Consider the following 12,864-nt stretch of genomic DNA (forward strand, 5'->3'; position numbering starts at 1 on the left):
TATTTTGAAATATTTTATATTTGATCATATCAATTTTCAGTCTGTAAATTATTATTATTATCTATTTTAAAACTTAAAAAAAAAAATAGAATGTCTTAAACTTGAAAAAGTTGTCCAATTTGGGTGCTCATTTTTCCTTTCTGCTATAGTCACAGTTGACTCTCTTCACCTCCATTTTGTTCAGGTTTTTGGTTAATCAAAGTGAAACTTTCGTTTTCAAGGAATACTCAAACAAACCATTTTGGTTATTTGGACTTCTTTTTCCCTTAAAGTTTGGTTTTGCTGTCTCCACGTTAATATATTTACCATTTACAAGTAAAATCACTTTATTGGTTCATTCAATGACTCGTTCCACTATATATTTTATCAGAGCCTCAACCAATTTCCTACCAATGTGTTTAGGGTTTAGGGTTGTTTAGTGTCAAACTCATTTTTTCGAAACCTCAAAATAAAATAGAAGAAGCCGAAACTAATGAAAGACAAATATTTTTGTTTTCTCTATAGAGTGACAACATGTGTTTCCTGTTGCAGCAAGACGATCAAACAAGGAGTACAAGAAAAAATAAAGGCTCTTTATTACCTTGAAAAATCACCCTTTCTACAATTATTTTAATGAGAACAAACCCAACATATAATTTCATTGAGATCATTCTTGCAAAACAACATTAACCTTGTCACAACTCCTTTGATTAGTTGTCTTCCACCATGTTCAATGATGTCCTCTAACATCACATCAATACAAAAAAAAATATAAATTTAGCTTTCAAATATTAGTATCATTCAAATTATAATATTATTAATATTGACTTAATCGACTCTAGTATGACACAAAGATTAGTTTAAAAAAGCTAAAAAAGTGTAAATTTATTTTTGATCTTTTTCTTCAAATAAACTTTTGAGTTAGTATTAACTTTGCAGATGCTGCATAAAATAATTATTAGGCATAAATAAGGTTAATCGACTTGGCGAGAGCTAACATTATTTATTTCTAATGTTTTTATTTATTTAAGTTAGAGTTTATTAAGCATATGCTAATTATAAAAAAAAAACTAAATAAATATAAAATATAAATAAGGTTAAGCAAATTTAAAGATGATAAATCTTTTCATTTATAATATTCTTTTCTTCTTTATATAAATCTCATCATAGTCATCTTTTTCGTTGACATTCATAAATCATTCACACTTATATCTTTCATCCACACTTATTTCTTTAACTCACATTCATCTTTTTCATTCACCCTCATCTTTTCCATCCTAACATCTCTTTTATCTACATTTTTTTTCTCATCTCCTTTGTCACATTCTTTTCATCTTTCTTTTATTCATATTTCTTCTTTCGTTCACATTCATCTTCTTCATTTATATTACTCTTCTTAATCTATTATAATTATTTGTTTCTTTTTCTCTTATATTATAAGTTACTATTATTAGTATTGGCTAAGACAACAAAAAAAATTAAAATCAAGACACTTTAGCACCAACCAAGCATACGCCGAACTGCTTTGATAAAAAAATTAGGTATAATTAGTCGCAACATACCCACTTTTGTTCTAATGTGTCTAAATGGTACTCGTTTTTAACTTTGTGTCTACTTAGTACCCAAATTTGTTAATTTGCATTAATGTAGTCCCTTTTTGTTGACGTCGTTAAATAAGATAACATCTAACTATGTGGACCTGGTCAGTGAGGAAAAATATTGTGATGTGGCACGAGAGTTGTGTGTGATGTGGAACAGTGCAGCATAAGACAAAAAAAAAAGAGTCACACATTTGTTCCCATTTCTCTCCATACGTTAGTGAAGAGGGGGGAAGAGGGTTTGCTGAATTTGGGGGAGTTCGCGCGATTTGGACAAAATTGAAGTTGCATTTGACATTAAATTGGCTTCGAAATTGGATCGCAAGTGCAAACCAGTATTTGTGGTTGTTGATTGCATGATTTGTTGTTGGGATCATGGGGTTTAGGGTTTTTGTTTGAACACACAAGAGGATGATGATAATCAAACCCAACAAAATAATTAACTAATTATCCTAAATAAGTACATCAGACACTTCTCATAATCAATCAACTCTTTCTCTAGATTACGTATCCTTTTTCTTTGTTTAGCAATGGTTGCATCTCTTTCATCCCCATTATCTTCATTGCACCATTTGAAGTAATTGCAGCCTTTGAAATCTCCATTCCCAGTCCGTTGTTAACAAAAATCAAACCAAAGATGTTTTTCAACAACAAAATTCAGCTCAAGATGAAGAAGAAGAAGAATATGACATTGGAAATTAGGGCTTTCAAATGGGGGAAATCATTTAAAATAAACTTTAAAAGAGAGATATGGCACGTTAAACCAAAATTGCCATTGTGCAATTATTTTTGTTGACACTATTCGTTTTGCAATGCCACATTAGTGCATTGTTAATGGCATTTCTGAAAACTTAAGGGGATGGACTATATTGATGCAAATTAACTAATTTGGGTATTAAGTAGACACAAAGTTAAAAGCATATACTAATTAGACACATTGAGACGGAAGTGAGTATGTTGCGATTAATTATACCAAAAAATTAATAATAACTTAGCATTGACTAAGTCTATGTTAATTAGAATTGGCCTTCAAAAATCAATTCTAACAAATAAACATCCATAAGTCTAGCGTGGTATACATGCGACACAAAAGTGACGGCTAATAACTATTTCTTTTAAGTTTTTGACAGATACTAAATACGTTTTTTTTAGCAAAAAATGTTTTTTCTTCTAAGTACCCTTTCTTTTTCACCAACAATTTCCTTTCACTTAAAATTATTTTCATTTACATCTAGGTTTAATTATTCGGACGATATTCAATTTGATAGGGAAGTGTTAATTTGGTATCCGCCTTTAAAAAAATGTCAATCGCGTTCCAACTGTTGAAAATTGTCTCAATTAGATCCTTTTAAGAAAAAAATTATTAACACTATTACCGACGTGCCACGTGTCAACCTCTGATTTTTTTATTTTTTTTTATTTTTTTTGCAAAATATTTTTGTTGTTATGTGTCAAGTCTATGGTACGACACGTGTCAACCTTAGTTTTTTTATTTTTTTTTTAATTTAAAATTTTTTTTCAAATTTTTTTGTTGTCACATGTCAAGTCCTTAGTGACATGTGGCACGAAAATTGTCTGGATCTCAATTTAATCTCCATCTTTGATTCAATTTAGTTCCCACTTTTGCGTCCTTGGTTCAATTTTGTCCCAACTTTTTTTAATAATTGAAATATATTTTTTAATCCATTTTTTTATAAGAGTAAAAATAATTAAGTATAAATATTTTTACAAGATTAAGTACTCTGATATTTATATTAAGATTTATTGGTAAAAAAATGTTATACTAATAGAGCAATATAGGGCTTTTTTGTATTTCAAGGTCCATTTAGATTGAAATTTGTAAAATTGAGTCCATTAATTTTTTTTTTTGCAAAATTGGGTCAATAGGTGAAGTCGTCCTCCACCATGTCGGTTTCTTTTTTTTTTTTTCAAAAAGTGAAACCGTGTTGTGGGAGGCCAGTTCGTATTCACGTCAAAAGTGAAGTTGTCATCATACATGACGACTTCACTTTTGACTTTTTATAAAGTTGCAGAGTGGCGATGGGAATGGAAATAGTGGTTTGAGTTCAGTGGAAGCAGCAACAACTACTGGTGCACCCACACGTACTGGATTACTTGTTCAAAACATTCCAGAGGTAAAATGACTTGTTCCATTCCTTATTTCATATTATCTCGTTTCTAAATAATGGATTTCTATGCATTTCAACAAACAAATATCGTGCATTAAAAAGAAATAATGTGCATTAAAAAGAGTAATAAAGGAAAAACAAAATTACAACTTTTTCTTCTTATTTTCTTATTAAAGAAAGTGTAAACTTTGTAACTGCAGTAGGATCGCAAACTATCCGGGAAATAAGATAATAATATGGTTAAAATACTTCTCTGGTTCACGTTTTTGTTCAAAAATCTCAAATTGATCCTAAGATTTTTTTTTAGTCTCAGTTAGGTCCATATTTTTTAAAATGTGTAACAATTAGGTTCATTCCGTTAGTATGGTGTTAACGGTGTTAAGAATGTGTCACGTGTCAGTTTCTCATTTTTTTTAATTTTTTTTTTGAAAATTTTTCATGCCATGTGTCACGTCAATATTGTGCCACGTGTCAAGTCAGTAAGGTGACACGTGTCAAATCATTGTCTGAATCTCAATTTGGTCCATATATTTGTTACTTTTATTACATTTTAGTCCATTTTTTTAAAATTTTTTAAATATATTAATTTTAACTTTTTACAAAATTGTTTTAAAATTTTATATTTAAATTTATAAAAATTTTATTTTTAAACCAACTCTAACATTTGTATATAAATTATTTAAAACAATTTTGTAACAAGTTAAAATAAATATTTTAAAATTTTAAAACAAAATATAAAATAAACTTAATATTATTAAAATATTTAATAAAAATATCATTATAAAATTTATATAAAAGTTAAATTCGATCTCAATTTGGAAAGGATGAAATTGAAAAATTTTTAAAAATGGAATGAAATATAATTAAAATAACAAATATATGGACCAAATTGAGATTCAAACAATGACTTGACATGTGTCACCTTACTGACTTGATATGTGACACAATATTGACGTGACACGTGACATGAATAATTTTAAAAAAATAAAAAAATATTAAAAAAAAATTCAAAAATTCAAAAAAATGAAGAGTCTTTAACACCGTTAACACCATACTAACGAAATGGGCTTAATTGTTACACATTTTCAAAAATATGGACCTAGTTGAGACTAAAAAAAATCTTATGACCTATTTGAGATTTTTGAACAAAAGCGTGGACCAAAGAGGTATTTTAACCTAATAATATCCATAGTGTAACATTCTCTTTACTTTTCATCATTGAAGATCTCAAAGGAAACCAACGGCAGTGGTTGAAAGTGATGCCAATCTTGGTCAACACCCGTGTAGGGTGACGATGGAACGTAGTAAGAAGGATACAATATGTTACAAGCTGCAACACTACTTTCTGGATACAAAAGCAAATACGTGTAGGGTTCATATTCATTAGGCCCACAAGATCCTGAAACTGCAATACAGTGCATGCGGGTGCACCAGTAGTTGTTGTTGCTTCCACTGAACTCAAACCATTGTTTCCATTCCCACCACCATTATGCAACGTTAAAAAAAATATAAAAAAAAATGAAAAGTGAAGTCGTCATGTGTGAGGACGACTTCACTTTTGACGTGAATAGAAATCGGCCTCCCATAGCACGGTTTCACTTTTTGAAAAAAAAAATAGAAACCGACATGCTGGAGGACGGCTTCACCTATAATGTTGTCCTCCACCAAATAAATGATTTCAACAAATCCAATTTTACAAAGATCTTGATAGGGCCAACAAATCCAATTTTACAAATTTCAGTTCAAATAGACCCCAAAATACAAAAAAGTCGCAATATAGGCACCCAATTTTTTTTAAAAAAATAAAGCAATGTCTCTCTCCAATTTCAGACCAAATTTATTATTTGTATAAATGTTATACTAATATTTTTTTTATTAAAAATGACTTTTTAACATGTTACATTATTGCATATTATTAACTCATATGTTGTTAATCATTTATTTTACCACTAAATTTTAATATAAATATCAGTACTTAATTTTGCAAAAATAATTAACTTAATTAGTTTTAATCTTATAAAAAATGGATTATAAAAATATATTTCAATTATTAAAAAAAATTGAGACAAAATTGAACTAAAGACACAAAAGTGAAACTAAATTGAATCAAATATAAATATATATATATATATATATATATATATATATATATATATATGAGAACTAAATTAAAATCAAGACAATTCTCCTATCAAGTGTGGGACAACAAAAAATTATAAAAAAAAAATAATTTAAAAAAAAAAATAGGGGTTGACACATCATAAGAACGTGACATATGACAACAAAATTTTTTTTAAAGAAAATTAAAAAAATTAAAGTTAACAGGTGAAATACTGTTAACAATATTTTATTTTTTCTGAAAGGACCTTTGAGACAATTTTAAAAAAATTAAGACACTTAATTTTTTTTTTAAAGGGGGTACCAAATACTTTCTTAATAACATTTGAGTTATTAAACCTTACACCTTTTACCCTAAATAACGTTGACAATAACGTTGTCGTTTATCTCAACATCAAACATTGCGAATTTCAACAAATCCTAAAAATAGATAAAATATTTGCAACAAATGTAATGTTGACTATTCAATATCACGGTCATGTGAACACGCTAACAAAAAGTTCAAACGGTAAGAATCTTGAAAAAAAAGTACTAAAAACCTGAAAGTATTTGTTCGGTATTCAATTTTTAAGAAACTCAAATATCTCAAGAATACGAAACTATTTTATTCTTACCATCAACAAAAACTTCAAAATAAAATAAAAAAAATGTTTAATTTGACATTTACAACGAAAATTGAATTCATGTGAGTCTATTTTTTTTTTCTCCTGGACCAATTTTTATCTGAAACAAATTTATCTTTATTTTCACCTAAACAATGAATAATGTATTTTACATTGTCTAGGTCCTTCTAAACTAGTCACCTCCGACGTTATCTCTCTCTCTGTGTCTCATCAATAATTAAATTTTAATGTTAATCCCATGCTTACGCGCTAAATGGTGTAGAAGATTAATTAGGCTATAGTTGTAACACCAACAAATTAATTGGATAATGTTATCGTCTGTATTTATAAATAATTTCACTACCTGATATTCTTTGGCATATTGCATTCCGTATGTAATGTAATTTGTTAAAAGAAAAGTATATTCTAGTTCAATTAACTTGATTATCGTAATACCAAATTAATTTGTTGGGTATCAAGTTATCCGATTAGTTTATCTGACGTGAACCACTTCACCATCTCATCATAATCATAAATAACACTACATTCCTTACCAACTTCACCAGTGCAATGACCCTTCTTAGTTCAAGTATAATAAATAAATAAATAAATTATTAATTTCTTAACACAAATATATTTATTTATGTGGTGAGAAATTAATCTCGAAGCATCGCATGTAATGCACCGACCATCAAAAGCATATTCAGATCGCTATAATGTACAACCCATAATGCAGTTGTTAAGAGGTTACTGTCACATGATTGTATGACCACAACAACACCCTTTATACAAATGGCTGATGCTGAAAAAAAAAAAGAAAAAGAATATATATATATATATATATATATATATATATATATATATATATATATATAATATTGGTCAGGTCAAGATCCAAATAATCTTTGTTTTGTTAAATTCTGAGCCTTTAATTATTCACTCTAAGCAGAAACTTTTAGTAATCATTGACACAAAATATACATGTGATTTTATGTCTATTCTGATGAATCAAACATAAAAAATACCTATAGCAAATTATTGTAAATAAGTTATGTAAATCTTGATTTTTACGTCTGATTATACATGTTGTATATAAATTTATGTTTGATTTGTTAAACGTAAATTTACATTTGATTTGTGTCATCATACGTAACGTCGAATTATAGCGCGTCATACGTAAATGTTAAAATTTAAATTCCTAACCTTCTTCTCTACATCATTGCGACTGTGTGAAAAAATGATTTTGTGGTTTTCGCTACTGCACCAATGGAGGATCGAGCGATCATTGTTGAGAGGTTTGTTTCTCTTTTGATTCATTTGTACTATTAATTTCGTAAGTTAAAAGATAAAATTTGTTTTGGACTTTTTCTGAATTTCAGGTGTTGGTTTTATGTTAAAACAAAACAAATATTAAAAAAAACTATCAAATTTACCTCTCACTTTACATTAACAGATGTATAAATTTATGTCTGACCAAGCGTAAATTTACATACACAATATCATACGTAAATTTTGACGCATAATTTTTTGACAAATTTTACGTTTGATTAGAGTTCATCGCACGTAACTTCACGTCCATTCTTGTGTCAAACATAAATTTATGTTTGTTTTTCAGTCAGACGTAAATTTATAACTACAGTTTTTACGTTTGACCAAAGACAGAAAAGGAAAAAGTGTTGTACGTAAAAAAAAAAATTGTGTTAGTGAATGAATGTGAACCAATTCGTCAACTTGGGTGAGAATGTTGTCTGCAGCTCTGCAGTGTGATCCAAATAATGTTGTCGTGGCTAACAGAATCTACCAATCTGCACTTTGGAACAAAATACACTTTACATGAGTAGAATTCAACCGTTTTTAAAATTTTAAGGAACACGAATGTGTCATGTTTGATTTCAGTGTGATAAATGTACTTCCAAAATCAAAAACCATAGGATCCATCATTAAATATAATTCAGTAAAATAGTGTTTTGCTGAAATTCAGTGATATAACAGCAGCTAAAAAAGCAGGTCTGGTTATTATAAATTAATAAAAAAACTGGAAGCATTTACTCATTCTTCATAATGGGTATGGTTGGTATCCTAGTACTGGCACTATCTCTGGTTTCTGCATCACACATGAGTGCGGGAGAAGAAATTATGACACCTCCATTCTCTGTTTGTGACCCAATATTTGAATACTTCCCCAATTGCTTAGAATTCCTTGTGGGGGATCCAAAAATCAGCATGCCCTCAGCAAAATGCTGCGAACACATGATGCTGCTTAACACATTAGCCAATTATGGGGTTGGTCCCAAGGCCATTTGTTGGTGCATTGAGATCATGGTTAAGGGAATGCAACCACCGTTAGTGCCCTCCAGGATCCAAGATCTTCCTCGTATGTGCTACATCACTCTCAGTTTTCCCATTTCTGACAGCATGGATTGTTCCAAGTGAGCAAGCTCAAACCAAAACTATTCGATTTTTGTTTTCTCTGTTGAATCTTATTATTATGTTGTCTCAATTGAAGAGGGTAGTGTCCTATTATGTTGTTCTATTCACTGATGGGTGGATATTCCCTTTTTGGCAGGGTGAGTTAGGATATGCCATGTTCTGCAATAGAATAATCAAGGAGGCTATGGACAAATAAATAAGAGACACATGTTGGAGTCAATAAACATATTAATCAATGGTGTTGGGAGATATTATAAGGGGCTATTAAAATACTAGAATATAAAGTTAAGTTGAATGAATGATAATGTTGTTATAGTTGTCTTGTTATGTATTTCGAGAAAGATAAAGATGTTTGTTAAGTACAACTGTGCCTAAGGATAATAAAGCAAACTAATTCTTGAGAGCACAAAGAAAAGGATTGATTTAATCCTCTCAAAATATATAAATAAAAAAGTTTATCCATATTTTGGAAACAAATTAGAGTTTTGTACTTATCCATTCAATTATTGGCTTATGTAAAAACAGATTTTTATAACCATTGACTTGCACTTAGTGATAAATAGCACGACAACACGACAATGTGCTGGTGATAAAATTTGACTAATATTAAGGTTGAACTAATCTCTAAGCAAAGTGAAAGTGGAGTCTTGTAAAAAAAGTGAAAATATAATACTATCAAGAAAAATATTTATTTTATAAAATCTCTCATATTCATTATGAAATAATTACCATGTTTTTAAATTAATATATATATATATATATATAGATATAAATATAGATATTCACTTAAAATAGATTGAATCTCGCATATTAAGTTAGACATTTTAATAATTATACTTGAAACTAAAAGTTAATATGTTACTATTAAAAAAAAAACATTCTTAACAAATTTATTTTTTTTAATATATCTATTATCAAAATGTGTTTCTCTCTAAACACACCCACATAAAGGAAAAAATAAAGAAGAAAAATGACAAACCACATCTACCTAAATATATAAAATATCATCTTTATATATATATAATTTTATTTTATTCTTAAATATATTTTAAAATTTTTAACAATATAGAAATAATGGACTTTTACTATTTATTTTCCAAAAACAAAAATATAACATAAACTATCAAAATATTACAAATAATGATTATATAATTACTTATGGGTTAAATATGTTTTTGGTCCTTAACTTTAAGTGAATTTTAGACCAATTTAGTCATTTATCTTCGAAATACGTGAATTTAGTATTTTTAATCAAATTTTGTTAACTTTATTTGACATTTCAAACGTGTTTCATAATAATATTTGACTTAACATTAAAGCAAAAATGTGTCAAACATTATAAACAACTCAAATACAATCTTGAAATGTGTACGAAACATAAAAAAAAAAACTAACAAAATTTGATTAAAAAAACTAAATCCACGTATTTTGAAAGATAAATGATTAAATTGATCCAAAATTTTGAAACTGATTAATTCCAAAATTCATTGAAAATTAAAGAATAAAAAACTGTTGGGATTTTTAGGGCTTTTGAAGATATGAGAGATATGAGATATATGAGAGATATATGTGATATGTTATACGGAGGAACATGTTTTTTGTATTTTATTGATATACTCTATATATAGAGCAAAATATAACAAATATCAAGTATAAAATATTTAGAATATCTCACTCCTAATCTAAAATAATAACAAATTTCTAAAACTGACACATATCTCTAAAACTGAAATATTTTCTAAAAACTAATAAAAAAGATATTAAGTAATATTCTCAACAAAAACATATTTAATCCATTACCTAATTATATAAACATTATTATTAATAGGCTTAAATAATCATTTGGTCCTAGTTTTGGTCGACTTTTTTCACTTTGGTCCTACTTTTAAAATTGTTTTCAATTTGGTCCTACTTTTCGTTATATTTTTTCAATCAACTCATTTTCGTTAACTCCGTCTAAATCGTTAACGAATGTGAACAATAACTGTCGCGTGTCATTTTGTGATTTTTTTAATTTTAATTTTCATTTTTTTTAATTTTTTTAATTTTTTAATTTAAAAAAATGTACACGTGTCAAGCTCATATTATGCCACGTGTCATTTTTTATTTTTTATTTTGATTTTTTAATTGTTTTTAATTTAATTTTTTTAATTAAAAAAAATTCATGTGTCAAGCTAATATCATGTTCATGCCACGTGTCAGAATCATATTTTTTTATTCAATTTGGTCATAATATTCGTTATTTATTTTCATTTTGGTCATAGTTTTTTTTTAATTTAGTATTTTTGTTCCTCTCCAAAGACAAAATATAATTTGTATATAAATGTTATATGAATATTCTTATTAAAATACATATTTTTATTAATATTTTTAATTTAAAATTAGAGTTGGTTTAAAATTAAATATTTTTAACCTCTTAAAATTTTAAATTAATGGTGTTATTGCTTTTTTTCGTTTTAATTTTAAACTAACTCTAATTCTAAATTAAAATATTTAACAAAAATATACATTTTAATATATACAAATTAAATTTTGTCTCAATTTGGAGAGAAGCAAAAATGTTAAATTTAAAAAAAAATTAGGACCAAATTGAAAACAATTAAAGAATACTGGGACCAAATTGAATATAAAAAACTAACTCTGACATGTGGTATGATATTAGCTTGACACGTGGATTTTTTTTAAATTAAAAAAAATTAAATTTAAAAAAGAAATTAAAAAATCACAAAAATGACACGTGGCATGATATGGGCTTGACAAGTGTACATTTTTTTAAATAAAAAAATTAAAAAAAATCACAAAATGACATGTGGCGATTACTGTTTACATTCATTAACGATTTAGACGAAGTTAACGAAAAAGGAGTTGATTGAAAAAATATAACGAAAAGTATGACCAAATTGAAAACAATTTCAAAAGTAGGATCAAAGTGAAAAAAATCAACCAAAACTAGGACCAAATGACTATTTAAGCCTTATTAATATTATTTTGTTAAAATTTATAAATGCAGAAATGTCTGATTTTTCATTAGTGTGAGAAATGTAAAAAAAATAAGAAATAAAAATAATTATTTTATTAATGAATATTAAAAAAATATCTACCACTGAACAATCCTAAGCCACAGAAAGAAAAACAAAGAAATAAAGTATCACTAATTGAGCCAACGGTGATGCTCCGTTGGCTTCAACAGTATCACCAACGTGTCCACTGTTGATTCATTCATTTCTAAAAATCGCTCAACCAACATTCATTTCAATTAACATCATCAGAAAATATCAACGTCATCTTTCGGTGCTGCAACACCACTAAACATTTATATTTCTTTTACCAAATTACCCTTCCCTTTTTATAACTAGCTTGAAAAGAAGTATGCGCAATACCAAAGAAAAGGTTGGGTTAGAATTTGAAAATTTTTCAAATTTTAGTGTGATTTGATAAAATCTCAAAAAAAAAATCAAAGTAATTGTCTTCACTTAAATGTATTTTGACAAACTTTTGTATTCTTTTATTATATCAATTCACCCTTGATCGAATTAATTAACTTAATCAAAAGTTTCAAAATGTACTTTTTCATTAATTTTTGTAATTCTTGTTAGATATTTTAAAATATTTAAAAAAATGGATTATATAATTATTATAAGTAAAACTAAAAAACTATATTTATAAATTAAATATCAAAACTAAAATAAATTAAAAATAACTAAATAACTAAATTGATAAATAATAATTATTTTTTATAATATTTTTTATTAGATTAAACTTAAAATATATATATATATATATTTAATATATAAGGTTAAATAAGTTTGGATCAGTTATATAGTATGATGCTATCATTAAAAGAAATCACTTTAATTTATTTGAATTATATTGCATTGAATTAACTAATCATTTAAAATAATAAATATTTTTAGTCATTAAAAATAATTAAACGGGTCTCAAAACATATTTTCGATTATTAAAATTTGTTATTATTTATGAATTTTTTATGGTGCTTATATATTTGAT

At 27.0% G+C, this 12,864-nt stretch overlaps 1 protein-coding gene across 1 annotated transcript; it reads left to right on the forward strand.

Annotated features, from left to right (window-relative positions):
* Positions 1–8,487: 8,487 nt before the first annotated feature.
* LOC114184718 (non-specific lipid-transfer protein 13-like) lies at positions 8,488–8,982 on the forward strand. The gene has a single exon (XM_028072028.2). It carries the CDS (start codon positions 8,488–8,490, stop codon positions 8,857–8,859), a length of 372 nt encoding a protein of 123 aa, XP_027927829.1. The 3' UTR covers positions 8,860–8,982.
* The last annotated feature ends 3,882 nt before the right edge of the window (positions 8,983–12,864 follow it).

This window comes from Vigna unguiculata, chromosome 5, assembly GCF_037176805.1.
Source record: "Vigna unguiculata cultivar grain cowpea cultivar isolate G323 ecotype 2 chromosome 5, ASM3717680v1, whole genome shotgun sequence".
NCBI classification, from domain to species: Eukaryota; Viridiplantae; Streptophyta; class Magnoliopsida; order Fabales; family Fabaceae; genus Vigna; species Vigna unguiculata.

Bases quoted from the DNA above. Each gene is read 5' to 3' on its own strand.
- LOC114184718 (XM_028072028.2), top strand. From the start codon at position 8,488: ATGGGTATGGTTGGTATCCTAGTACTGGCACTATCTCTGGTTTCTGCA.